Below are 26,779 nucleotides of genomic sequence, written 5' to 3'. Positions count from 1 at the left end.
TATGCCATTAAATAGGGCAATTTTAGAGAAATTCACTCTTCGCAGCTCTTTTGCATGTGACTTTTTACATCATGATTCCCTGTGACGCTCCATCAAAGTGCATTGGACAATTTTCTCATCGCAATGCTGAGACGAAATTGCACAAAGAAATTGTTTTTCCCACCGTCAATTTCTTCTCTGGGTCGCCGTGCGAAAGTTTCATTCGAGAGAAGAAACTTTCCATCATTCTAGCAATTGAGCAGGACTGAGAAAATTGCATGTTTATTCTTGTGGCGTGTTAAGTGAGTAAATAAGCTCTCCATTCTTCATGTAGCGTTTTTTTACAAGAAATATAAATAAGCCATAAATATCAATAAAGTTTGCAGAAAGTCAACACAACTTCCCGAACAGATGCATTTTACAAGTGAGGGAAAGAGGAAAAATCCAAGAGGAAAACTTGCATCGTAACTTTTCTTCACATCTGTTTACACTGGCCATTCGTATTGACTATTTTACTAAAGCGTTTCCGTTTTTATTACCCCTTTTATCAGAGAGTCTCGTAATCTATTGTGAAAGTTGATAAATTATAAGCCGACGCAGAAACGTTTTACTGGATTATTTTATACTAATAACCGATTATCGAAACAAAAGTGATTCAAATTAAATCGTTGAAAAAGTAAATTGTGCATAAGTAATTTCTGCAAAATGGGAAAAATGAAAACCGATAAATTTTTAAAAGCATCTCTTTGTCCCTCTTGTTTGATTTATTCCACTCCAACCAGGAGATTTTAATTTAACTATACCGCCTAAAATCTCCACTCCATCACGAAGAGTTATAAATGGTGACAGGATGTAATTCATCGTTTTATCTCATTCGAAATAAATCACTGAATTTCTGCAGAATGTCTCGTCGAAACATTATTTCATCTCTTCCATACATAGTTTATTTGCTGTCTCTGGATATCTGACCTCATTTTCTCGGCAAAAGAAACATCAAAGGGTATCAACTGGGGGGTTGATAGTTATCGTGTGGCCCCGAAGGATGAGGCGAGAAATGAGGCCAAGTCTTGATCTCATCGAATAGCTTCTGACCCGGACACTCAGTGTCCCGCACTTGCCGATGTCCAAGGAGAGTGTAGTTCCTGGCGATGTGGCCCTCCTCCACTCCGGCCTGGATGAGTTTGCGAACGGCCCGAAGCATTTTTTCCGGCGGCAATTTTTCTGTGGAGCGCAAACAGTGATACATTTTTTGTTTTGTTCCAACTCGAAGTTACTGTGATTTTAATTCATTCTACAATACTTTAAATTCACATCTAACTGTCAGATGATTGTGGCAATTTTTTTTTAGAGTTTATCCGTAACGAGAGAGATCAATGCAATCAGACACTTTATAGTCAGAACTAGAGCTATAATCTACTTCTGAATTTGATATCTAGTTCTAGGCAATTCAATTTTCTTCCTCATATATTCACAAAAGACGATATTTCAACCGAGGCCACGCATAAATTTTAGGCCACTCTGCTGAGTTTGAGGGAATAATTCCATGATGCATCGCTCAGGTAGAGCACAGAGCATTTCAGCTGGAAAGCTTATACTGGCATGGATTCGGGATTGATGCTGTTTTCAGGGCAATTGTGCAGCAGAATAATCCCTTAGAGAGATACCGAAACGCCACAATATTTCATATGGATCTGAACAAATGATGAACTCACCTCTCCAGTCGCCAATTAAACATATTCCCACACTCTTGTCATTGTAACGAGGAGCATGTGCGCCAATCACGGAAAAGCCTCGACCCTGCCATGGAAGAGAATACAATCAGTGATGGATTTTGGTATGTTCTAAGGACTTTTCTCGTAGGTTTAATGCGAAAAATTGAAAAGTTTGCATGTGAGCTTAAGCACGACGCCTTCAATTGCCTCCATACTTTGAGAATCTTCACTTTGCGCTTAAGCTAAGCTATTTTCATGCAGAGATTAAGGAATAATTCGACTAATGATTCCTACTAATGATCGTGAAAATGTGAAAAGTTTCCCAATGAGTATTACCATGTAGATATTTCCGTCGCCTCCAACTCCGAAACTGTACCCAATATCATTCCATCCTCGTTCGTTTTGGTGGAAATCTTGCATGTTCTGCATCGCCTTGACACACTCATCGCCGTTGTGGCACTCTAATTAAAAGATAACTATTTAATTTTGGGTCAAATACAGAGAGATGCGCACAGAATCCACAAGTACACCCACCTCCAGGAATGTAGGAATGATGAATGATCACGAATGGCGCTGGACCATTGAATGTCTCCACTAATTTCGGCGGGGCTGCTCCCCATTCACACCGGCTCACAATGTCTGCATTCCGCATGCGGGAAGAAAGAGACACAGAGAGAGAGAGAGAGAGAGAGAGAGAGAGAGAGAGAGAGAGCACAGAAAAATTACTATTCCATATTTTGCACAAATTAAATATACCTTATCACAGACTTCTATTATAAGTTTGGAAAAATAGAGTTTGGGATGCAAAAACATACATATTTTAAAATTCCCATTGGTCTTTGATAAAGAGAAAAAGTATAATTTATGAATTCACTCGGGATTCACCGAATATTAGATTTTCATTGTGACACAAATTTTTTCACTTTATATTGGATACAAAATAAAGTTTTGGACGCAAAAAATTAAACTGTAAAAAGCTTTTCATCAAATTCGAAATATTTAATACGATTGAATATGTGTATGCAACACGTCGTATTTTTTCAATTTGAAAAATTCAATTTGTAATCACTCATGAATATAGCATGGCTTTTCATTGAGGTGAGAAAATAAATATATATATATGTGCAGTATACTATACAGTCGTGTACACTTTCAAAAAGCAGGTAATTACAATTTATTATTTATTTCCTTTCTGTAAAGGCAAATAATAACGAGTTACCTACTATTTCAAATAATTGCAGATTATATCATCAACCACAAAAACAGTTGCTGCACATTAAATTTTTAAAGATTCTCAATAATTTTCTAATATTATCTTTTTATCTAAACGCCTAAAAAACGATGAAGTTTTTGTCATATTGATATAAATTTACGTATCTAAATTGATTGCAGGAAATTATGCTTTTTATCACAGTGAAATCACATCAATTTTCATTATTTTGCATTGCATTACCCGACAACGCGGAGAAATATAGCACTCTTGCAGCAAAATCCACACCGGGCATGTTTCTGGATTAATACTATCTCCACCAAAAGCAATAAATAATCAGGATGTGTAAGAATACAATTTACACAATTTTCACCATCAATCAACTCAAATGGATTTAGTCTCTTTGGTGTTATTGCTAATTAGAGCCGATCAATATTTCACACTCCGCGGAATATTGTACCGCGGACGACTATCACCAACTAAGTGAGTATTTGGACTGTCTCTCACTTTTATACATTTGGCCAGTGTGACTCCCCAGCAAAATACCAACTGTTTTGTTGGCATTTGAAGGAAAAAATCACAAGCGGTGCGCGTAAATTGTACAAACACAATCTCTTAATGATTTCATACACTCAATCATTAAGTCGTAGCAGTGTAATCGAGAGGGAAAAAACTGTGAGAATTGTTGACACTAGATAAGGTGCCTCAAAAGTGTCACGAGGAGATACGCAATACTATTCCACCCAGGATCATCAACACATTGGCGTGTTAAGCGAAATTCACAAATTCTTGTAGACATTTGTAATCTTTTTCGATGAAGTGGCAAATTTTTTGGCTCATTATCGCGCCACTGACTAACTCAATAACTGAATAAACACACGATTATCTGTGTAATTGCATTCCCATGTGAATCCACTGGAGTTATAATTCCTATTGATACGAGTTTGTACAGCGACTTCCGAAGGTAGAGGTTAAGAAGCACAATATTGTTTATAGATTTACACAAATGTTCGCAGAACACAAAGGAAAGTGTGTGACTTTTCAATTGGCATATCAAAAAGCAATTTGAAGAAAGTGGAGCATGTCACAATATATTGAGTGCCATTGAAAACTCTCCCATCCTTGACAAATTCCTTTTTTTGATATGGATAATGTTACAAAAAAAAAATTCGCATTGTATATTTCTTCTCAAAATCAATATTTGACCAGCCACAATATCTCAGGAATTTTCATTACAATGTGTTCGACGGGGGTTTCGAGCAAACAGAAAATTCCTTCCATCACATAAAACGCCTTTTCATCTATTCTCAATAAAAATCATTTATGTTCACACTTCATGCCCAGTTTTCGAAAAGTCAGTGTGCAAAAAATGGCCGAAACAGCAAACATAAAAATCACAAACAGAAACGGTGCGTGTTTGTTCTTTTCAAAGCTCCACGGAAAGCTCATTAGAGTGTGTTGTTTGACTTTTGCCAAGCTTGTGAGGAAAATGCGAAAATTCACTTTTCAGAGTGCCATTATTTTCTTTTATGTTGTCTGGCAGAGTCGATTTTTTCATATTCCAAGTTTGATGATTTTATTTTGCAGCAAAATATTTGAATAATCTCGATGCATTTCCTGTTATTATGGCGGTGATGTACCGAAAGTTTTGTGCAGTTTCGTTGAAAAATTAATTTTGTCGTCGTTTACACAGCTGAACCACATTTTCAAAACATTGCATCATTGTAGGTACACAAACATGAAGAGGTTCTTCCCCGAAAACCCACAGTTGAACCCTTTCCATCTAACAAGTGGTCATGTGGGTCACGAAGTGTTTCTTCACCTTCGATCAGTAGGAAATTCTTGCATATATCTTCATGTTTATTACATTGCCGTGAGAAAATCCGGTTCGCAAGCATCGTTGTAAGTGGGGAGAGAAAGCAATTTACAGACGGGGAAGTCCCTCCTCTGTCGTTTTTTCTGCTTATCTCGCAAGAAATTTCATATTCCTGAACCTGACGATTGCCAACACGATTTTTTCAGCACCAGATGATGAGCTCAGAGAGCAGTGAACCACTCTCAAGCACACCCACCGTTTTGTCCACAATCCACAGTGAATTAATTATGATTATGACATGAGGACTCTTTGGGGGGAATCAGAGTCGTGGTATTGCGGTAATTTATGACTGCCGAAGCAACACATAATGCTTATCTGCTGCTGAGCTGAAGACGATTTCGACGCTAAATGGCAATAGGACGTATTTACAATTCACCCACTTGGACCATGTGCAGTTGTAAAACGAATGAGTAACTGTCGTCGACGTTTAAGGGGTGAATTTAAACTCTGTGTGGCACAGTACAAATTATCACATTGACAGTTTATAAACATCAATTGCACATTTGCTCTCCCCGTTCAACCACTTCATTTCCCAACCCACAGCAGCCACCGATGGGGTCTGCAACGCCAGTCTCACTGTCCCACAAGACTGAAATTCATGCACCCTGAGACATCACGAGTTCACAAGTGCGAATATATGGAGTAGAAATGAGTAACTCCTCGGGTTCCCCTAATTTTTAATGTACCTGAATTTATCTGAGTGTTCGCAGAGATCTTCAGTACACAACATACCCAGGGAGTCTCTGTGTATGCTCAACTCAATTGCTCTGACTGCTGGTGGTGCAGACATGACGGCAGTCAAAGGAGCAGAAGGATGTTCTGTGAGCGCAGAGGAATGGGAGAATGAAAGGCGAATGGGAGTACAAGAGGTGTGTAAAATCGTATTTATTTTCAAATTGATGGCGGTACAGGAACGAATCGACTGTGAACTATTTTCGCCTCTCTTCATCGTTTATCTACCACCCACCACTCAGTCGTCCTGGCTTCAATCATTCTTCTAGGCCACCCACCCTGGCTTTCCTTTTTAATTCACCGAAAAAGCAGGGACGACGATGCGGGGAGTGTGAGTAAAAGTGAGAAAATGTGTATGTGTATTTGTATCCGTCGATCCGATTGAAATGTTCTCGAGTGAAATATCTAACATTAGACTTTCGAGTATTTACGAAATCTGTACATAGTTCAGTTTATATGGCAGCGTCTGTAGCTAGAAGTTATAAATGCCACCCCTCCTATCAGCAGCTCTCGTCTCCACACGCTGGCAGGGCATAAATTCAGAGGATTGAAGACGGAGGGGCAGAACAGGCCTGAGAATTTGTGGAACACCTATAAAGGGGAGATCCGGCGAATACGTGAGTTGTCTACACAACTCGCCACGGTTAGTGGCAGCCGAGCTCAATATTCTCATATGGAAAGCTCTCTCACGCGGCACTAGAACGGAACATCGCTTAAGTCCTTTGAAGGCACTCCCTGGATAATTCATATCATATTAAAAGAACGTGAGTATATGCGCATCTCACATTTTAAGTGGAATTTTATTTTATTCCCGCCGTATTTCTTCGTCGAGCATCACTTTCATATCCTTCCGCAAGAATCTCATCCAAAGATACACTCTGCGAGGATGTGGCAGGATGCTGAACTGCACTTGCCTCTCTGTACAGCTCTCTATATGTACATCCAACGGTATGGGGAATTTCATTTACTATACACCATGAGTCTCGTGGCTGTGGAACGCGTATGAAAATTTTCTATGCTTTACTTCAGAAAATTAGCTTTTTTGCCAACTAGATGAATTGATTCACCCTGTAAAAGCGTGCACTAATTTGTTAATGAGGAAATAATTGTGAAACTTTATTGACGAGTTGGCAGACAAAGACTACGTCTGAGTTGGTAATTTAATTTACACTTTCTTGGGAACATTGCTTATCGCATAAATGGCTTCAATCTGCGGCAAAATTTCACACAAATACAATGACGTAGGGGGAATTCAACCCACTTCAAGTTGACTTGAAAGCATGTTTCAATTGAAATCTCAGATGTGCGAATTGTGAAAAAAATCCCCATGATAACAAAATCTACAACCTCTTGAAAATTTGCCATATCGAGATGGTTGTTGAACATTAACCGATAACGCAAGCTACATTTAGGTAATCTTATATTTGATAAGAGGAAGTAGTGCGAATTTTATTATCAACTCAAGAATGCATATTTCACTGCTGTTATACGTGCAGAATGCATCGTTTCTCTTTACTTATCAAGCACTTTCAATAAATAATGTGGCGTCCGCTACAATAGCCGGAAGCCAGCTACCCGAAATAGATGACAATTCGGATAAAGTGTCTCCTTGTGTGTGATGATGCTTTCTGTATGCGTCGTGAGCACAATAAATGTTTAATTAAACAACAAATTTCGTAGTGCAGAACGTGTACGGCAAGTAGTACAAAAGTCCTGAATCGGGGTTATAAAGTCTCTCTGAGATGCTGTGGGGCGAATTTTGAGCAGAGGAGCTTAACAACTGTAATATTTCAAATGACAGAACTTGTAATTGCTCGTTATTGAGTGCCGAGCTTTTGCCGTAGAGAATCGTGTTCATCGGAAAGTTATTGCATGATATTCATGGAGTAAATCAATTTGTTAACTCATCAATTTTCACCGTGCTCACTTGAAACTCTCCCTCATTTTTCCGGGCCGCGCGAGGAGTTCGTCTTGCCTAAAGGAGCCGCGCAAGTGAAGGTGCTTAAACATAAATTTCACCTCCGCCGACCGCATTTCTGTGAATAATTTGCAATGTAGAGAGTCTTGTTGATGATGAAGGAAAACACCCACCATATCTGAATTTCCTATTTGCCCAATGCAATCTGATAGCCCTCCACTATAGACAAGGTACAGCCAGGGAGGAAGGAACGATAAAAGGGAGAAATTTACATGTCCGGTACACAAAATTGTTGCAGAAATACCCCCTGTTTGCAATGATTTATTAATATTGCATGGGTTGGCTTTTCAAGCATCTCTCCCCACATAAAGTGTGAGAGCCAGAGCCTCGTGCACTGCCCCATTGTACTTCAAACTCTGCCATACATCAAAAGATACAGCAAAGTATTAAGGAGCAAGACTTGCTCCTCCTCGCCAGCCGCACTCATTTCACCCAGCACGGCAATTCTCGTGTACTTTAAGGTGAATTGTGTGCAAAATGGTATTACCATAATTACAACTATTATTTTAGCTTTAAGAATACTCCTGCGTGCCTCGCTGTGCATGGCACATAGACCGACCATTATGCGATGTGACACAATTTTTTTTTTAAATTAAAAAGCTTCATACATTTTTTAAATACACCCAAATTGCTCCGCTTTCATGCCACTTTTTCTACCCTCCATGGCCTCAGCTTTAGTCCACATTATTAATTTTATAATAATACTCTTATGACATGTCACATATTTTATGAACTCTGTGTTAATAATAAAATCCACTGTGCTCTATTTTTCCTCTTCTCCATGTATTTCACTACTTTTTATTTAAATACACGTGTATGCATGAACACATAATTCCTGAAAATAAAAGTGCTTTGGCGTTACATATTTACAAAGAGAAAAAGGCTTTGTGGATTATTTGTTTTTTAAATGAGACAAAAGGCTCGAATATGCAGAAAATTTGTATTTAACTTGGTAAATTTAATTTTGCTCTATCCATAGTCTTCCTTTTGTCTATTTCAATTTGATTTTTCTATGAATGTGGCGATTTTTGGGACTAATGTGTACATTCGAATTACCTTGCATTTCACATTTTATTCCGCTTTAATCGCTAAGGGTGTTTTTTGCAAACAGGCTATTAAATCCCAAAACATGACTAAATTTTTATGAAGCTGTGGCGGATCATAAACCCGGATACTGTGGTCATAAAGCTGCGCATTATGATCTTCTGATATTTCAGTTAAATCTCCTAATTTTTTCCATTTAATGATTTTCACATAGTCGCTCGTAAAAGCTTATCGAAATCATTGACTTTCAATGTCCCTCTCGAGGGCATAAGGATAACTTATCAACCAAGATGATAGGCGTGGTGAATGTAGATAAATTGTGGTTAGAGATTTTATGCAAACGGACAAGGATACTCTCAAATTGCTCGTGTCTCTCAAGTGATGAAAAGAAATCTCGGCGTCAATGAATGTATCTTGAATGCTTTGAAAAGAGGGGATTTATTGTGTGAAGCTTTCATGTGAGCAAAATCAAATTACCACGAGAGCCGCGGAAACAGATAAAGTGCACAATTTTCTGAGACGCGTGTGAAAAATTCTTTTTCCTCTTTACCATTTTAAAATTCCTCTCTCTCTCTCTCTCTCTCTCTCCTTCTCTATACAGTACACATTCTTGACAATCATGGGGCATGTGTGTAGTTGTATGTATGCAGAATATATCTCCTAGCTTGCAATAAGAAAGTCGTGAAAGGGATTCGTGTGAGTGGTGGCTGTAAAATGGATTCTTAGCATTTCCATTGAACACGAATTTCTTCAATTGACGATGGGATCTCTTGCCGCCAGATCGACCCCTTCTACCCTCTTTGTGAGTATTTTAAGTGAATTGAACAATTTTATGTTGCCAAGGGCGGAGGGGTGTGTATTTTATTGCATAAATTTTCTATTGAGCTGTACAGTGTATCAAATGTACCACATACTGTGCATAGGGAGATTACTCTGGGCGAAGCTCCTCTCAGATTTCCACAATCACGCACCCAGAGAGAGAGGGATAAGATGCCAGACAATCGATTGGTTCTTCCTTATTCGATTACAAATTTATTGCCAGGAAATTCAATCGGATCACTCCGCCAGTTGCCTTTTTTCGCCAACGGCCAAATTCTATGAGAAATTGGATTGGAATTAGAGATATTCCACGCAGAAGCCTATGCCCCAGGAGCTTTCGATCACATTTGCGCAGACCTCTAATAGTTTATATAAGCCCTCGAGCTCTTGCCACTCATTACACACAGATACAATTTAAGCCGACAGGTACGAATGGATGTTGTTCATTTTCCTCATTTGTCCACGTTGACTTTTTCGACTTACCTCCCACGCTGATGTATTTATATCATTCCACACTTTATTCCTGAAATTACCCAGAGACTATTAAGCAAATGCACCAGATTCCAGCGAACTATACAATAATGTCTGTCTGTATGTTGAGTGAAATATAAGTAATGCTTTTGCCACTAAAAGCTTCCCCCGTCATGATGATGCATTTCATTTATTTCCACCCCAAAAATTCGTGACATTTTCCCACCATTTGCGTGGCTTATCACACCGAGAAAGTGTCGGTGGGAGGGACACTTTTCCGCAAGTCTCCGGGGAAAAATAACTCCACACCGAAGATTAAGTTTCGCATGGATTTTAACTCCTGCTGCTCTTCAGCGACAATCAGTGCTTGCCTATGCATCTGTGGCAGCTTTTAAGTGAATCATTGGGAGTGAGACTGGGGAGAGTGGGAGGAGGTGATAAGCGCTGCGCTCAATAATGAGTTCCACCACAAATCCTTTTGCTGGCATTCATTGCCCCCTTCCCGCATCCGTCCGTGGTGAAGGATAAAGATTTTTGTGCAGACTCTTTAAAGTTGATTGAAAAGAAGTTTTCATTAAATTTGAACACAATTTGACTGGTAGCTTAAATGACGTAAATTATATTTAATGCATTTATCCCAAAATTTATCGCATACATAACACATAGCGCATAAAGCATAGATATGAATAATTTAATGAATGCACAAAAATATTGAAATTTATTTATTTAATAACAACTCAATTAACGCACAACACACTCTACATCCATCTATAGTGTGTTTAATGTAAGCAATAAACTTCAAATTCATTATATTCCAATTCCCAAATTTACTATGGAAAAAATTTATTTGCTTTCTACATAGTGTTTTATGTACATATAGATAGATTTTAATGGACAACAAACAATAATTATTTAAAACACTCTTGAGATATGGAATTGGAGATAAATGATGAGTATTTGGTTTGAAAATGGTCTCTAAAATGCTTTTTAGCTTGAATATCAATTAATTGTTCTATATAAACTCGACATAAAAAATAAACGTAAATAAGTAATAATGGAATCAATGGGAGTATGTTAAACAAATCCCACATAACGTCCATTGGGGAACTATTTCTCACACAACCACTCTCTGCATTCAAGCTGTGGCAATTCAGATGAAAAATACAACTGATTTGTCCTGGAATTTTTTGTCACAGCCCCACATTAATGGGGCCTCTTGATGGAGAACGAGAGGGTCAGAAGAGTGTCCGCATTGGTGACGACATTGTGGTGTAGTAATTTATTTGTAGGACCTCTAGCTGTTGAATGGTGGGTGACTGTGGTATAATTTTGTTAATTTATTTCGATGGCAGAAATGGGAATTGTGCCACTGCGGAGGTAGAAATACCGTCAGTTTGTGGAGATGAGATAAATTATTCCTGCTCAGATACGGTGACACACTTGATGAATTTATCACCCGCCGGGAATTGTATTGGTAGCAGCACTTCATCGGCCAAGAGATATCGTCTTATCTCGATGGTAATAAAATAAAATTAGGCAGCTTCCGGAACCCTTTTTTTCCCTCACTGGCGCCCCTCTGGAAAGCCGAAACCCTTGCAGCTCACTCCGAAATGGCGTCGTGCTGGACCCACACAGGAGGACCGATAAATCCCCAACAGTACATGGTGGCAAAGTACCCTAGAAGGGCGGAATATTTGTTTTATTTTTATAGGCCCATATAACCGCCCTTTATGCATTTTCTATCGCAAGAAATTCTCCTTCCCCGTCCATCAGATAATAATAATTTCTCGCATTTTATCGGACATTTCGCCCTGACTCCCTTCTCCGCATTCCCTTTGTCTCATGCCACTGGCTTCTGGGAGAGGATTCCCGAAGATGAGGTATTGATTTTCCATCCCAACCACACAACGTGCATCCAATATTGAACTGAACAGGGGCGTAAATGTTGTCAAGCAGAACGGGAAATGGTGGAAATTTCAGGGAATATTTCACGATTACGCATAAAAAATAATTACATGTTGAATGCACTTACGCCCCGCCCACCCAAAAGCCACGCCTTGAACACTGAAGTAAGAGTTTCCGAAATGTTTCAATATCACCGTGAAATCTTAGAACCCTCTTCTGTTTTTTTTGTCATCACTAGTACGGGTGGGTTTTAAGCTAAATCTCAACTGTGGACGACTGACTATAAATTTTTTAAAACCTTTCGTCCATAGGACAGAATTTTCTGAAATAGAACAATAAATAAAATGTGATACATTCTAGAAACAAAATGAATCATTACTGGATATTGATTATGTATTATGGACTTGAATGAATCATGAGGGATTTGATGTTCCGCATTTCTGGGCAATAATAGAATTTGCCAGGCAAAAATAGGGACGCGTCCCATTGTGTCTCTCGGGACGGGGAGTGTCACATGTATGCTCATATGCCGTGGCGGAGTGTGGGGATCCTCAAAAATGACTAATGATGTAGACAATGAAGTTTCTTCTCCAACACATGACTTCCTTGGGGGCCTCCGAAGGGTGGGCAAAAAATGAAATGGGGTCAATGTGGAGCTGTAACCCTTCAATTTTTCATGCTGCTGTATAAAATGAAACATTTACATGGACGCCTCCATTTCTGCACATTATTCGGCCAAAAAATGTACATAGCCACTACATAAAATATAGAGTAAAAAGATGTGGAAGAGTTGCAACTCATCGTAAAAATATTTCCGTCATTTCGCCACTCTAATAAATGTGCGGCAGGAACACTTTCTGCCTCTGCACATACAATATTTATGGGGCTGAATTTTAAAAGGATTAGTTCACCGAAAGCTCCACACGTTTTGATCTTGCACCCCTTTAGCCATTGTCACCGTTTCTCTGTCTCGCATTTAAAAACCATCCACTTTCACCGCACTTAAAAAATAGCTCAGAACGTATGTGAGTTCATTCATTCTTCCCTGCGTTCTCTCTTGTTCCTCTTCATCGCATGTCCTTTGGCGGTTCTTCTATTCTGAATGCTCTTCACATGGGCTGGAGCGTGGAGAGAGAAATAGGGCAGAAAAAAGAGTGCGGAGTGTACAATGGCAATGCAAAGAATCATCCGGAATTGTACAACCGTCTGTTTGCGCAGAGGGTAAATGAATAAATACGCTCTTTTGCAGACAATTTCAAGAGTTTTCCATCATGTTCTTGCCATAGAAATACCCTGAATTATCGCTTAAGTGGTAAATATTTTGAATATCCTTCTCTGCAGAATGAGAAAATTTCACCTCATGTTTCGTTGTACAATAAGGTTCATTCTTCCTCCATGAAGAATTTGGAAATGATTAAATTTCGCAATGATTAAATAAAATGTTTCACAAGTGGAGCCGCCTGGTGAAACACAAATTCTCTTCAATATTTCTCTTTATTTCCTCTGATAAAAATTTGATAATCCTAATGCCTTTTTAAACGCGGTGTAACAAGCTAATTGGTGTTCTTGATCTCCTGTCCGAGCAAGGAAAGCTGTCTGAGGAACTGCTTAGCGTTATTCAGTGTTGAAGCTCCGTAAATTATTCTCCGAGTGGAATTGGATGTTTGCTTTTGCTGAAAATCGATTAGAATTATGAGTATTTTAATCATCTTGTAAGTTCTGCAAGGCATTCGACTCACCTTGATGAAATCCACAAGATTCTGATACTCTATGTAATTTCCACCGCCCACGATGAACACAATGGCATCCTGGAATGGGGCTCGATTCTTCGGGGCTGTTTCTCCTCCCTTCAGCAGCTTTGGATCGAGATAAACGTACTCCTCAATCTCCCCTCCACTTCGGCACTCCATCAGCTGCTCAGTAATCTTCGTGACTGGCAAGCTGTGACGTTTCACCACAAGATTCTTAACGCCCTCCATGACGAAGGACGAGCCCTGCGAGACCAGCTTTGAGAACATGGACACTGTCTTGGTGCCTCCGCCCTCGTAATGGCTGTTCACAGGCAATGAGGAGCGCTGCATGATTGACTTCCAGCGCTGGATGTACGGCATGGCTGACATATCACACCCAGCTTCCTGAAGGATGGTCTCCAGGCGCTGGTACTCCACCTCCGTCATCCCATTGCAGATGTAGTGGATTATGAAGAGTCTCATCTTGTCCTCCGGCGTTCCAAACTCACCCTCGGTGAGGATTTCAGTGAGGCTGCGATCCAGCGCTGCCTTGGACATGATCTTCTCCTCCAGCTCAAAGAAAGAATCCAGTCGCCGCGCCTTGATGCAGTTCAGAATGGCTGTCGCGATCTTCGTGTGCATGTCAATCAGGCGCTTCATCTCCATGAGCTGCGGCAGGGAGTTCACAGCACTGGTCAGGCGAGCTGTGTTGTCATTCACCATCGAGAAGGCCACTTCACTCTCCGCATCGATTCCCATCGTCGACTTCAGCTTCTTGATCTCGTCCTCGGAGCTACGATACTGCTCCAACTCCTCCTGGATTGCCTCGGCCACTGTTGGAAACGGCGAGCCTTTGTGCGATACCCAGAATCTGTCCTTGCTGTCGAGATCGCACGATCTGCCCTTCGGTCGAGCCCCTCCCACCGGCTTCTCATCATCCTCCACTGTGACTCGATTCAGTGACAGCTCCAGGACATCGTGAGCCAATGCCTGGTACGTCCAGGTGTGATGCAGAGGCGTCGCCATGTCCACATTTCTGTCCAGGATGATCAACAAGGGTCTCTGGAAGCTGAAGGCGCCCGCCTGGGACGCATCCATGTGGAAGAGATTGTTGCGAGCGTCCCACAGGTTCTCCCGCAGTTTCTTCTCCAGCTTCCGGGCCACCATTTCGGCAGCCGTGTTCTTAGGACATCGAATAATAGGCACATTGCCCAGTGTGACGAACACAGAGAACAGACTGTCCACAATGCTGTCCATGATTCCCTCCATTTCCACGTCTTGCGTGTTGGCGCGATTGATGGCGTAATAGGAGAGATTGTCGCTATTCTGATGCTTCAGGACAAACATATCGTCCTCCAGCGTGATGAAGTTCACATATTGATCGTACACTCTGTGGATGTTGGCCACGCAATTGGCCTGCAGCGACGCCGCGGCCAAATCCTCCAGCTTCTGTCTGGAAATGGGCGAGATGAAGTTCAGGTGGTAGACATCGTACAATCCATTCTGGAAATCCTGGCAAATTCGGCCCAGATTCTCATCCGTGGGCGCACAGAAGTAGATCGCCGGCACGTCTGGGATGGTGTCTCTGTCTGAATGCAGTTGCCTGTGAGGAAAAAAACATCAATCAGCTGCCCAGACACTTCCCGGGAGGTTGAACACTCACACATGCAGCGTCACGCCCAATTCCCGAAGCTCTCTAATTGATATCAGCGGAGAAATGATATCCTGACCGACTCTGTCGTATATCAGGATCTTCCAGACGGGCTCAGCAGCGACTGTCTTCGTCTGGGGCTGATTCAGGTTCAGCATCTGCTTGATAGCGCCTAGAAATGAGGAACATTGTGAAAGTTACCAAGAAAAAAGTTTCTCAAATTGCAACACTTCTGTGCTGGGAAAAATAGAAAAATTGAACTCACATATCTGCCTTTCCTTGAGGGTCGCCATCCTGCTCGGAAAATACCGGGGAATTAGTTACAATTAGGGAATTTCGTGAATTTTCCGGGGATTGTTTTGCGTCAGACTTGTCGACGTGTTTGACGGTCTGACTTGCTGAATGCTGACAATCGATGTGTCCTTGCTAGACTCACAGCGCCACTGATGAATGGGTATCAGAAGGTGTGATGTCAACAAAACGTTTCACAATTTCTTTTCCTCTCGCTTTTGGATAAAAAAACGCGCTATAAATTACTCAAAGGTGTGCCAAAGGGATATCCGAGAAGCATTCTATAGTACACAGGAGAAGGATGTCTGTTCAACACGCAGGGAATGAAGATTCAGGTACTGGAAGTGAAACATAACCTAACAGGGAAGGATTCTTATCTTTTTCTGGGCATTTCTTCTAGTTGTCCCGGAAATGGGCGAGCCAGTAACTAAGAAGCGCAAGATAGACGTCCAGGAGGACGAAGAGGATGAAGACACTCCTTCAGTGTTCAATCCGCGGAAGAAACTCTGTCCATATCTGGACACCATAAACCGGCAACTCTTGGATTTTGACTTTGAAAAGCTCTGCTCCGTTTCGCTGACCAGGATCAATGTCTATGCGTGTCTGGTGTGTGGGAAATATTTCCAGGGAAGGGGAACGAACACCCACGCCTACACTCATTCAGTGGCTGAGGCTCACCATGTGTTCCTGAACCTGCACACGCTGAGATTCTACTGCCTTCCGGACAATTACGAGATCATCGATACATCGCTGGATGACATCAAGTACGTCCTAAACCCCACGTTCACCGTGCAGGACATCCGACTGCTGGACAGGGGGAATATGAAGTTCTCCCGGACTGTGGATGGCACGCTGTATCTTCCGGGAGTTGTCGGATTGAACAATATCAAGAGGAATGATTACTGCAACGTTGTCCTGCAAGCCCTGGCTCATGTGGCTCCGCTGAGGGATTACTTTCTGAGTGAAAGGAACTATGCGAAGATCAAGAGGCCGCCTGGAGATTCAATTTTCACACTCGTTCAGAGATTTGGTGAGCTCATGAGGAAGATGTGGAATCCGCGGAACTTCAAAGCGCATGTCTCTCCGCATGAGATGCTGCAGGCGGTGGTTCTGTGGAGCAACAAGCAGTTCCAGATCACAGAGCAAGGAGATCCCATTGACTTTCTCTCGTGGTTTCTCCACACACTTCACAAGGCGATGAAGGGCACGAAGAAGCCCGACTCCTCGATCATCTACAAGTCTTTCCTGGGTGAGATGAAGATCTACACGCGAAAGATCCCACCCACGGAGCTCGATGACACCCAGAAAGCCCTGCTGATGGCCACCGATGAGTACCAGGAGAAAGTGGAGGACTCAAACTTCCTCTATCTCACCTGCGATTTGCCTCCACCGCCGCTCTTCATCGACGAGTTCCGCGAGAACATCATCCCGCAGGTGAATCTCTACCAACTCCTCTCAAAATTCAACGGTGTCTCTGAGAAGGAGTACAAAACGTACAAGGACAACTTCATGAAGCGCTTCGAGATCACGAAACTGCCGCCCTTCATAATTCTCTACATCAAGCGCTTCACGAAGAACACGTTTTTCCTGGAGAAGAACCCAACTATCGTCAATTTCCCGATAAAAAACGTGGACTTCGGGGACATTCTCACGACAAAGTACAGGAACATCATCAAGCGGACCAAGTACAGCCTCATCGCTAACATTGTGCACGACGGGGAGCCGGGAAAAGGCACGTACAGGTCGCATATCTTCCACAAGGGCAGCAATACGTGGTACGAAATGCAGGATCTCCACGTGATTGACACCCTGCCGCAGATGATCACGCTCACTGAGAGCTACATTCAGATTTATGAGCTGCAGGACGATTGAGAAAGGAATAAATGGATGTGGCGCTTTTCGCTGAATAACAATAAGTGTGAATTTTCTTTGGCTGAAATTGAAATGTCGCAACTCAAAAGCTCGCTTTATTAATTTGATGTCACAGAAAATACAATAGACTTTTATGCCGTGGGAAACCAATAATTTTGGTGAAGCAGCAAAAAAGTCTCCTCCGTTCTAAATATAGAAATGAAGGAATTTAGAATGAAGAAAAACATGTTTTACTCCAAGTGGAAGTGGATTTTCGCCATGGCAAAAAGGACAATTTTTGTGATAAAGCTGCGCTTGCAACACGATATAATTATATACATATTTCGCCGATCTGTCTTGCAGTGCACATTCTCTGATGTAATAGAAATATTTTCTGTAATGTTCTCAGGCGTTTGATATGACATGAAAAACAAGCAAACAAACAAACAAACCACTAAATCATCAACAGCCAGATGCTGAGGTGATAAGTGTATAAAAACGGCGATGCGCATTCTCCTCTCCTCGCCATCAGTCTAGGTGTGTGCCTTCAGAAGGAGATTCGCACTGAAAAGCCACTCAGCAGTTCATCCATTCACTCTTCAGCGGCACGAGAGATGATGAGGCAGACCTCAACTCGGGACGTCGTCGCGCTGAGCACGCTATTAATAAGTGATTTTATTTCAATGAAATATTTACACAAAATATACCTTCGTCTTTTTACTCACTTTTCATGACAACAATTCAAATGACTGCCATTGAAGTTGCTATTCACTCTGCAAATTTGCCTTTTTCCCTCGCATTTACACTGGGTGGAAGAGTTTTAGGCACAGGACAAGAAATTAAGGGTTTACTGCGCATTTGACGGTAGATAATGAGGAAAAGATTGAGTATTTTCATACTGCTTCCCTTGTGAAGTTCCTGCTCTGGAATATTTCTTATATGATGTTATAAATTGGAATTGGAAGCATTGTGACAAAATACAAACTTTGGAAAGTGTTTTTTAGACCTGCGACTCTCGCATTATTTCCCCAAGTGTATGTAAAACGGCCGCAGATGTGGCTGGTTGTGGGAAAACGGAGATTCCAAAGAGTGGGAGAAGCTCGAAAAAATACATGGCAGCGCAGATTATATAAAATGTTTCCACAAAGTCTACAAAATGTGTTACCTGTGCTAATACTTTCCCCCCTCGCTCTTTCCCGGCCGCGCCCGCCTCACAAGACTGCTCGTCTACGGGCAGTCTTTTCTCGCATCGTCCATGCCACGGAGTGTTAATTAAGAGAGATATTCTCTCGGTAAATTTCCAGAACTCACTTCTGTTGGCTGCGCCGATGGTGTGGCGGATCAAAGTTCATGGCACCAGGCGACCCCACTGACAGGCATTGCCAGACAAATCGACTCTGAGTTTCCAGCAATTATCGCAGACCGCGTGCTGTAGGAATGGCCAAGGTTTTGACGATCCCCGAGTGTCTCTCATCTCGATCACGTCCCCCCCACTCTTCGATATGCAAAAGTGATGTTTCAGGAATTTATGGCGTCCGTTTGATAGGCTCTCTCTCGCACTCAATGCTCGCAATGATTTACCGGACAAATGCGGGAATGGGCGATGCTCCAGGTGGAGTTGCTGGTGAAGGCAGAAATGGAATATTTAATATTAGTCACAGGCAGATTTTTCCCCATTCTCAACTCTTGTGAGATAATATTCTCCAAATTATAGAATTTTAATGAAGTTGCCTTAATTTCGTGTTTTTCTACATTCTTCTTTATCATCATCTCACGAATGACGACAGTTCCCAGTGACTTATTGTTAAATGGATGTATTTTGGGACTCGATAATGTGAGATTTGACCACAAGTGGAGGTGAAAAGCTGTGGTTTTCAGCGCTTGATTTCATTTGACTCAAATGAGCAGACATAAAAACTGCTTAAAGTGATTCTATACATAACATTATCTGATAAAATATCACACGCATGAGACTTTTACGACTCTCAAATTTCCTCTAATGTTGTTTCCATATTGACAGATACATTCTGCCCATCGTCCGATTAATTGCGTGATTGAGAGCCACACTAAAATAATGGATTATTTCGGGGAAATATGCGAAACAAAATGCGGAGAACTTCCTTGACCTTCTGGCGTTTATAGTGTTATAGTTTTCCTTATCAATATTCATCAATGCTTGCGACATAATAAAAGGCAGATAAAAACTTTTAATTAACTCTTCACTAATTTTTATCACAGCATTGAGAGACCAAATGAGCTACCACATGCCGATAGAGATGTAAATTGAATTTGCAGACATTGTGGTTTTTTTCCTTGGACTCTCATCGCGCTCCTGCGCGCGCAAGTCTTGCGGAAATGATCAAATTAACCTCTCAATTAGTCGTCCTGTCGTCGTGCAGACGTTGCAATGACGAAAGAATGTGACTTTTTTTATTGGCAAGGCCATAAAATAGAGATTGTTAGGTATGCAAAATTAAACGGAAAATAATCTCCATGAAAAAACATAAGATCACATCATGGGAATTTCTCAGACATGAGAAAAAATTTTTATGCGTGAAATAAAGGAAATTTATTTGGTCATAAAAATTGTTTCGATTGACCTTGCAATATAGGAAATTGCAAGAATATTCTTTCCGCATTTGCATAAATTCTACACCATTGTTGAAGTCAAGGGTGAGGAAGAGAGAAATTACAATAATATCACAATAAAGTAGTTTAAATGAAGTGGATTTGTGAGATGTTTGCGATGTCATATTTAGTAGATATTATAATTCATTTGCATTTTAAACTGATATTTGACTTACTCGACTGATTGTTTTGCGCCTCACTGTAAATTTAGCGTTCATACAGATCTTAAGTATATGGTAAAGATATAAAGTCGCGATTTTTTAACACGAAGGAAAACCAGTTTAATGCGATTTTTCTCGCGAATCAACTAATACGGGAAGAAGGAAAATTAGTTAATTAATAACATCACTAAATAGTGTTGCTGGCAGAGTTTGTAATATTCATAAATCAATCAAAGAGTGGAGAAAAAAACGTGAAGAACTACTATGGAATTGTGAGGCAACAATGGTACTTTTTGCCCCTCTGAAGAGGCGCCTAAATAAGTTTCGGTGGCGCTTCTGGGACGAAGAAGGCTCAAAGAAGAGGCCCTCTTTTTCTCCCGACGCGCACAAAAGTTTCTTTTCTAATAAAGGAGATAAATACCTTGAACTTGTGCGCTGTGGACAATTGGGTAAAGAGACACGTCTCTCTATATGGCTTCACACCTGGTGAGCGCCTCTTTCATCGTCACTCCTCGCCATCTCAATACAGAATCCACGGCACGTATAAAGTACAATCGATCGTGGCATGTTCGCGGACTGTAAAGGGTGAAAAGAGGCAGCAAGAAGTGGGAAAAAGTGTGAATGAAGAGACAACAATCACTGGCATAAATATATAAATTGGACACTGCAACAAAAGCGATTCAGTCCGCATGATCGTTCTCTTAATCGATAAGAGCCACCGAGCAGATTCATAAATAATTGTGAGTGGAAAAATTTAGATTTTTTCCCACAACTATAGAATTTTTTCCTCCTCAAAACTCTCCATATCGCATGATTTTAGCATAAATTTCCATTGACTGTGACTCGTTCTGTACGTCCTCAGCGCATTTGTCATTCCGGGTAAAATCCCGCCAAACACCTGATCCCCTCGAACCAAATCAATTTAGAGCTGCCCATTAGCATTCTTAATTTCTGTGTTGGTTTGTTCGCTGGACAAAGCCTCTAAGCATCGATAATGGCTGGGAGAATTATCTCATGGGTGAGCATAAACAGTGCACAGTTTGCGAGGAAATGAACCTCTCAGGGAGCAATAATAACTCATTGGCTAATACGAACCACTCCGGCTCACTTTGGATCATAAATAAAATAATGATATGTATTTAAATATAAATAATTTAAGGATAATTAGTCACTCCCATGCCACCACTTAAGCATGGCACTTCTCAATCGACGGTTCTGAGCCACGGCGTTTAATAACACACCAGCACGTGGTAATTAGTGCAAATTCTGCTCAATATAGACAATTTAATTATTAATTGCTCAAGTGAAATTGTGTGCTGCTCGTACGCGATTTAACCGCTGGAATTTTCTTACAATAAATTTCCATTCAGCGTCACAGAGAAAAGAGTGATTCAAGGAAGTTCTTGTTGCTCTCGATCTTTTGCGCACTTATATGACTTCGATTCTAGCTAAAGCGCGCTGTATTAAAAGAAAGAAACTTTCCCTGTCCAGTCACAATATTGCTTGCAGTCAATCGAAGCTCTGCCGCTTGTCCTCTCGCTGATGATGAACTTTGCAGAGTGTTGGCTCAGCGCAATTGACGATTCATTTGAATGCACCTCGGCCGGAGATGGCAGGAATTTAAATTAGCCTCTCGAACATTTGCATTAATTGACAAATTTTCAAAATTTTAATTGACAAACAATTACCGGGCGCAGGAGAGGCTGCAAGCTAGGAGCTGCGCGCGCAGACGCGATATAGTATTGCTAGAAGTTCGGCTGGAGAAGCCACGAGGAGTGTATATTTGAATGTCTTTCTGTGGGACAAGGTGAAATAACCTCCGCACACAGCTTCGGAATGTTAATTGCACAGCCGCGCACAAAGCTGAGACGCGGGGATATAAAAAGCTATTATACAGCCGTGGCTTTTCATGGGTGCGCGCGAGCGAGACGGCCCGAGAGGCCCGAGGATGCCAGAGGGAGATGGCCAGCGTCATGACGACCAATGTTGGAGCAATGTCTGCGATGGCTGAAGCGAGGGACTCTTTTTCATTGTGATGATGATGGTCTCGCAGGAGTTATCTTCTCGCTGGGGCCTTTTCCCGCTGCTGTCCTCCTCCCGTGTGCGCCACATAATGCAGCCCCCCGTGCCACCATGGGTAATATTGTATGCACAAATCTTCCTCTCCTTTTGCCCACTGTCAGCTCCGCGAGAGATTCCGCGGTGAGAGAGAGAGAATTCCTTTCGAACCCATTTGAACCTCCAGTTTCTGCCATTCCTTTCACTTTGCTCGTTTTTTTGCGCCATGTAATTTGTGTTAATGCAATTCTTTTTGTTTTGACATAACCGAGCGAGGAAGCACACGGGGGCAAAAAGACATCGGCGAGCCGCGCTCGCGGAATGGCCATCGAGGGGTTGAACTGCGATGCTCTTTGCATGCCGGAGAGATATGCTTAATTGCTGGGAACGGGGGAGACAATGGGGAGCGTCTCGCATTGAAAGGATCACCCAAGAATTCCAGACCTATTAAGCGATGGTGTCAAATTCAAATTCTGAGCTGAAGCTCATCGGAAGTTATTTGGAATGGAATTTATCGGGCGACACTGAGGAAAATTCACTCGGTCGCGATGCTGCTTGCTGGCCGCTGGACTGCTGCTTAAGAGGCGTGATTTTCCTGAGTGCATCGTCAAGACCAAGTGGACTGTCGGACAAAAAGGACAACGACTATTTCAATGTGAAAGAATACAACAATGTTAATTAATCGCAATGTTCTCTCCCGTGTGCGCATTTTTCTCATTCGAGATCCTATTGATGCTTTCACGACTTGGTACAAATGCCTCGGTTCCCATCCCAGACGCGAGGACCACCGCGATGGCCTGGTGTTTGCGTGCGGTGAAATTTTCGACCCTGGATGGTGCTTCTTTCGTCAGATTCCTGATGATCTTCGCACACGGTGCACATCAATAAAATGTGTGGCCGCCAATCGCTTCCCGGCGGCCAATTGAGGCCTCCCTTGGGCGGGCGAGGGCAGCGGATCACGATGTGGATGATGATTGCAGTGACGATGATAGAGGAGCAGCCACATCTCGTGGGCATGGGGATCGAGCGAGGCACTCATAATGCAATAAAGGTGAAAACCGCCTAACAAGATCTCGTTTTCCGTCCGCGAAGATTGTTATATTTGAACTCGTCGCCGCCCCCACGCACTTCTTCCACGGCCTCGCTCCGGCCCATCACGAATTTTCCATCGTCCTGGGTGTCTTTCTTATGTACAACACCCAGCCAATATTTATTCGGTCCTCTCTGCATGCTTCACACTGATTACCCCCGACGAACTGTGTGGCCCCGCGCGACTGAGCAGGTTCACTGATCCGCTCTTTTTCAGCGTCTCGTGAAGCACAAATTAGGGGAACCTGCTCCCAAATTATTCGGCATTGACGTGTTAATCATCGATCTAAATAGAGTTACGACTCGTTTCACCATTCTTCTCCACAACCAATTTCACATCTCGCCCATTTTCCCCATTTAAAATTTGCCCAAGAAAAGCTAAACAGACCACATTTCGGGGATTTACTTAACTGTTTCCACGTGAAGAAGGTGCGCGTTGATACATTAACAGGGAAATGGGTGCTAAATTGGAAGTAAACTTTGAGGAGATCAAATAGAACTTCATAGGGTAAATTTCACACAATTAATTTGGATGGAATGCTATTGATGTTAATAATTAGCATCTTAACGAGAGCGTGTGAAGAAATCTGAGAATAAGCATATCCAATAGTGAGTATTGGGTTGCCTCTTTAGCAATTCCAGAATTAATTCGACTTGATCTGCTCGCTAAGTCGCTCTAGAAGAGAATGCAAAATGAATCATGCAGTTGAAGCCGGATATCCTGAACAAACACAACAAACGCTGAAAACACTTTCAGAGACTAATTGAATTTGAGATTATGAATCTTGAAAAACATCACCTCGTTAACATTATTTTAAAGCCTATTTTCTAATTTAACACAAACATATTCGCGTGTCAGTAGGGAAAAATTTAACACAGTCGCGTGATTTTCGACGTTTATTTTCTCAATTACTTTATTAAAACTCCAAAATGTATTGACATAAGCTGCGAAGTTTCAATTCATCTCAGTGTTGATTATGCTAATAGTTGAAGAATTAGCTTGGCTTTTTCTAATTCAAACAGCAAACAGAGAATAGTTTCAAGAGGACAATATTTGCTCAATGAATTCATGGAATTTTTCACATGAACACATTCGCAATGTTTAGTTTTTGAGTATTTGTGCCATGGGTGCAAATTGAACCATCATTTCGAGTGCTGACTAGTATGGATTGCTGGTGACCGAATGGCTGGGGGGATTAGAGTTGGAATTGGGCAATAAAAGTGGTGTGCTTAGCCCAGGGAAACCCTATCAAGTTCTCAGTAGCGATTTCTCCATGTCAGGCAAGGAGTGCTGAATTCTGGGCTCAATTTCGCAGCACCAGACACTTTGTCGCCAATTTGTGAGGGAAGACTTTGGGAAAATGCAAAGTGTGAGGCATAAATTACCTGCTTGAGAAATATTTGAAGAATTTTGCATAGACTTTATGGCACCCTTTCCAGTGAAGTGCTGCCAGTACAAGTGTACACGATTGTCGTGCTCTTTCTTGACTCACATCGAGTCTCACACTTTACATATTATTCAAATATTAATCGGAATTTGTGGAAAAGATTGGCGCAGTGACATCACCACTGGTCAATACTGGATTGATCCAATCATGAAAAAAGATGACATGAAACACACCTTATTTGAGAGGCTTCGCAGTGCGAAAATCTGTTCGTCGCACAATTTGTATTTCTCTCGTCATTTCTGACAAAACTTCATTGTCACAATTAATGACAATTTTCCAATGCAACAGCATATATTTGATCTAATCGGACAATTTGGAATGCTCAGCATTTCCACTATTGATTGATCTTCTGCGGGAGTGCATTCGAAGATCTTTCGATAGGCGACCATTACAGATAATTTGAGATGAAATTGAAATTTTACAAGGCAGGTTCTCAAGACGATCAATGTGTCGTAAGAGATGTTCCCGCGGTCGATTTGAATTGAAATTTCACTTTTGGTGTCTGATGCCTATCTCGAAATTAATATGTATGTAAATGCTCCTTTATTGAATGGAGAACGACAAAAGTCACATCGCATGCTATTGAGATAACAATCAATTTCGGTGTGTTTGTCCATGTTTGATGAAACCCGAAGAAGATTAATTTAGTGTGATCGAAGAATCGACAATGGATGATTTATTCTATACTTCTTATTCCCATGTTAATTGCGCAGACTCTCTTTGTAGATACATTGCGTCTCGTACTTTTTTTTCTGTTGCAAGTGATTTGACACTGTTGCCAACGCGCACGTTGTATCGCTAAAAAGTATGGATAAAATGTGTTAAGTGAGGTGATTTCTGCGAAAGAATTGAGGAGAGATAAAAATAAAGCTAAAGTGCATGGATGTAGGCTGTCTATATTGCAACTTTCATAACTTGTCACTCCGCGAGATATAAATAATATTTTATTTATAAATATAAAATGCTCGCAGGCAATCAAAACCGCAGATTATGCACACTTTATTCTGGTTTCAGTGCACCGCAATCGTCTATCAATGGCTTTAACAAGCAATTGCAAAAGGTGATGGTGTTGCATCTGGCGAGATGCTATTCATCCATGAATGCAACCGCGTTTACCGTGTATATCAATGTGCGATGATGGCCCCAAAATAAAATACATGAAATATTATATTTGCCACCGCACATTGCAACACCTCTAATGCCATTACAAGCAATCTCCCATAGCGTATGAGAAGCCTCCCAAATCATCGCGAACTAGCCGACGAAGAGGTCGAAAACTGAAGAAATGCGAGACAGGTATAGAAATAATTAACCAAGAAAGACGACAAGATCTCTTTACATTCGGAGAGCCAATCTTGCGGTTAATGTTCCCTCACATGGGCTGCAAGAACAAGGGAAAAGAGTCCCCGTGACTGTATCATAAACAACGCACTGGCATCGGCAGCGATCCATTAACATAAAACAGAACAAACCATCATCGACGAAATTGAGCAAGATAATCAGTGATAAAATACTTGGAAAGAGGCAATGCATCTGTATCAGATTTTTTAAAGACTTATTGCGAGGGAATGTCAAGGAGGACGAAGTGGTAGATTCAGCAATTTGTTGCTATTCTGCTTCGCTTCTCTTGGTTCGATGTGCACATCGCACTATCGATTTTTCGGACAATGTTGACATTGCAGTCAATAGTTTGCTCATGATCGTAATAATTTCTCCAAACAATCAAGCCACAGTTTTCATGTTCGCCCCCCAAAATGACTTGTTAATTCTCATGTAGTGATCACACAAGGAGCCGCTGTTTTAACAAGATAAATAGAGTATTTCGTGAGGTGATGGAGAACGGGTGTTAACCAAGCTGTAAGTATCTGAAATATTTAGTCAAGAAGAGATGAACTTTCATGGGCCATGCGCAAGTTCAGCTCTCGAGGCGAAGAGCAAGAGATAAATGTGGGAGACAGGCGATGAGTGAGCAAATAAGAGATTTTTCAAAAATATTTATATAGAATAAACACCACTTATTCGGTAAGAAGAATCCAAACAATGCATTGCAGAAAGTCTCTATCCGGAGGCCCCTTTTTCATGTCACTCTTCATATGAGAGGAGAGCTCCTCAGCGGGCCCGTTCGGGGCGTTCTTTTCATGTCTCC

General features: G+C 41.5%; 3 protein-coding genes across 3 annotated transcripts; 1 reads left to right on the top strand and 2 right to left on the bottom strand.

The window, feature by feature from the left end:
* Positions 1-732: 732 nt before the first annotated feature.
* Positions 733-3,411, bottom strand: LOC132259416 (peptidoglycan-recognition protein LB-like). Its single transcript, XM_059757048.1, has 5 exons — positions 3,145-3,411; positions 2,226-2,330; positions 2,028-2,152; positions 1,692-1,776; positions 733-1,200 (listed from the first exon to the last, which is right to left on the bottom strand). Exons 1-5 carry the CDS (start codon positions 3,194-3,196, stop codon positions 983-985), a joined length of 585 nt encoding a protein of 194 aa, XP_059613031.1. The 5' UTR covers positions 3,197-3,411; the 3' UTR covers positions 733-982.
* A 9,799-nt stretch (positions 3,412-13,210) lies between these two features.
* On the bottom strand, positions 13,211-15,508 carry LOC132259476 (protein sly1 homolog). Its single transcript, XM_059757119.1, has 4 exons — positions 15,373-15,508; positions 15,120-15,279; positions 13,466-15,059; positions 13,211-13,399 (listed from the first exon to the last, which is right to left on the bottom strand). The coding sequence occupies exons 1-4, from the start codon at positions 15,398-15,400 to the stop codon at positions 13,280-13,282; spliced, it is 1,902 nt and encodes a 633-aa protein (XP_059613102.1). The 5' UTR covers positions 15,401-15,508; the 3' UTR covers positions 13,211-13,279.
* Positions 15,509-15,552: 44 nt separating this feature from the next.
* On the top strand, positions 15,553-17,899 carry LOC132259635 (U4/U6.U5 tri-snRNP-associated protein 2). The gene is made up of 2 exons (XM_059757346.1): positions 15,553-15,733; positions 15,799-17,899. Exons 1-2 carry the CDS (start codon positions 15,700-15,702, stop codon positions 17,268-17,270), a joined length of 1,506 nt encoding a protein of 501 aa, XP_059613329.1. The 5' UTR covers positions 15,553-15,699; the 3' UTR covers positions 17,271-17,899.
* Positions 17,900-26,779: the final 8,880 nt, after the last annotated feature.

This window comes from Phlebotomus argentipes, unplaced genomic scaffold, assembly GCF_947086385.1.
Source record: "Phlebotomus argentipes unplaced genomic scaffold, Phlebotomus argentipes genome assembly scaffold_18, whole genome shotgun sequence".
Taxonomy (NCBI): Eukaryota; Metazoa; Arthropoda; class Insecta; order Diptera; family Psychodidae; genus Phlebotomus; species Phlebotomus argentipes.
This window is presented reverse-complemented; position numbering and strand designations above follow the sequence as displayed.

Coding starts and splice junctions, on each gene's coding strand:
- LOC132259416 (XM_059757048.1), bottom strand. CDS start 3,196: ATGCCCGGTGTGGATTTTGCTGCAAGAGTGCTATATTTCTCCGCGTTG. Junction 1,777..2,027: donor GCGACGGAAATATCTACATG/GTAATACTCATT, acceptor CTTCCATGGCAG/GGTCGAGGCTTTTCCGTGAT. Junction 1,201..1,691: donor TTTAATTGGCGACTGGAGAG/GTGAGTTCATCA, acceptor TGCGCTCCACAG/AAAAATTGCCGCCGGAAAAA.
- LOC132259476 (XM_059757119.1), bottom strand. CDS start 15,400: ATGGCGACCCTCAAGGAAAGGCAGATAT. Junction 15,060..15,119: donor TTGGGCGTGACGCTGCATGT/GTGAGTGTTCAA, acceptor TTTTCCTCACAG/GCAACTGCATTCAGACAGAG. Junction 13,400..13,465: donor ATCTTGTGGATTTCATCAAG/GTGAGTCGAATG, acceptor ATCGATTTTCAG/CAAAAGCAAACATCCAATTC.
- LOC132259635 (XM_059757346.1), top strand. CDS start 15,700: ATGTCTGTTCAACACGCAGGGAATGAAGATTCAG. Junction 15,734..15,798: donor CGCAGGGAATGAAGATTCAG/GTACTGGAAGTG, acceptor CATTTCTTCTAG/TTGTCCCGGAAATGGGCGAG.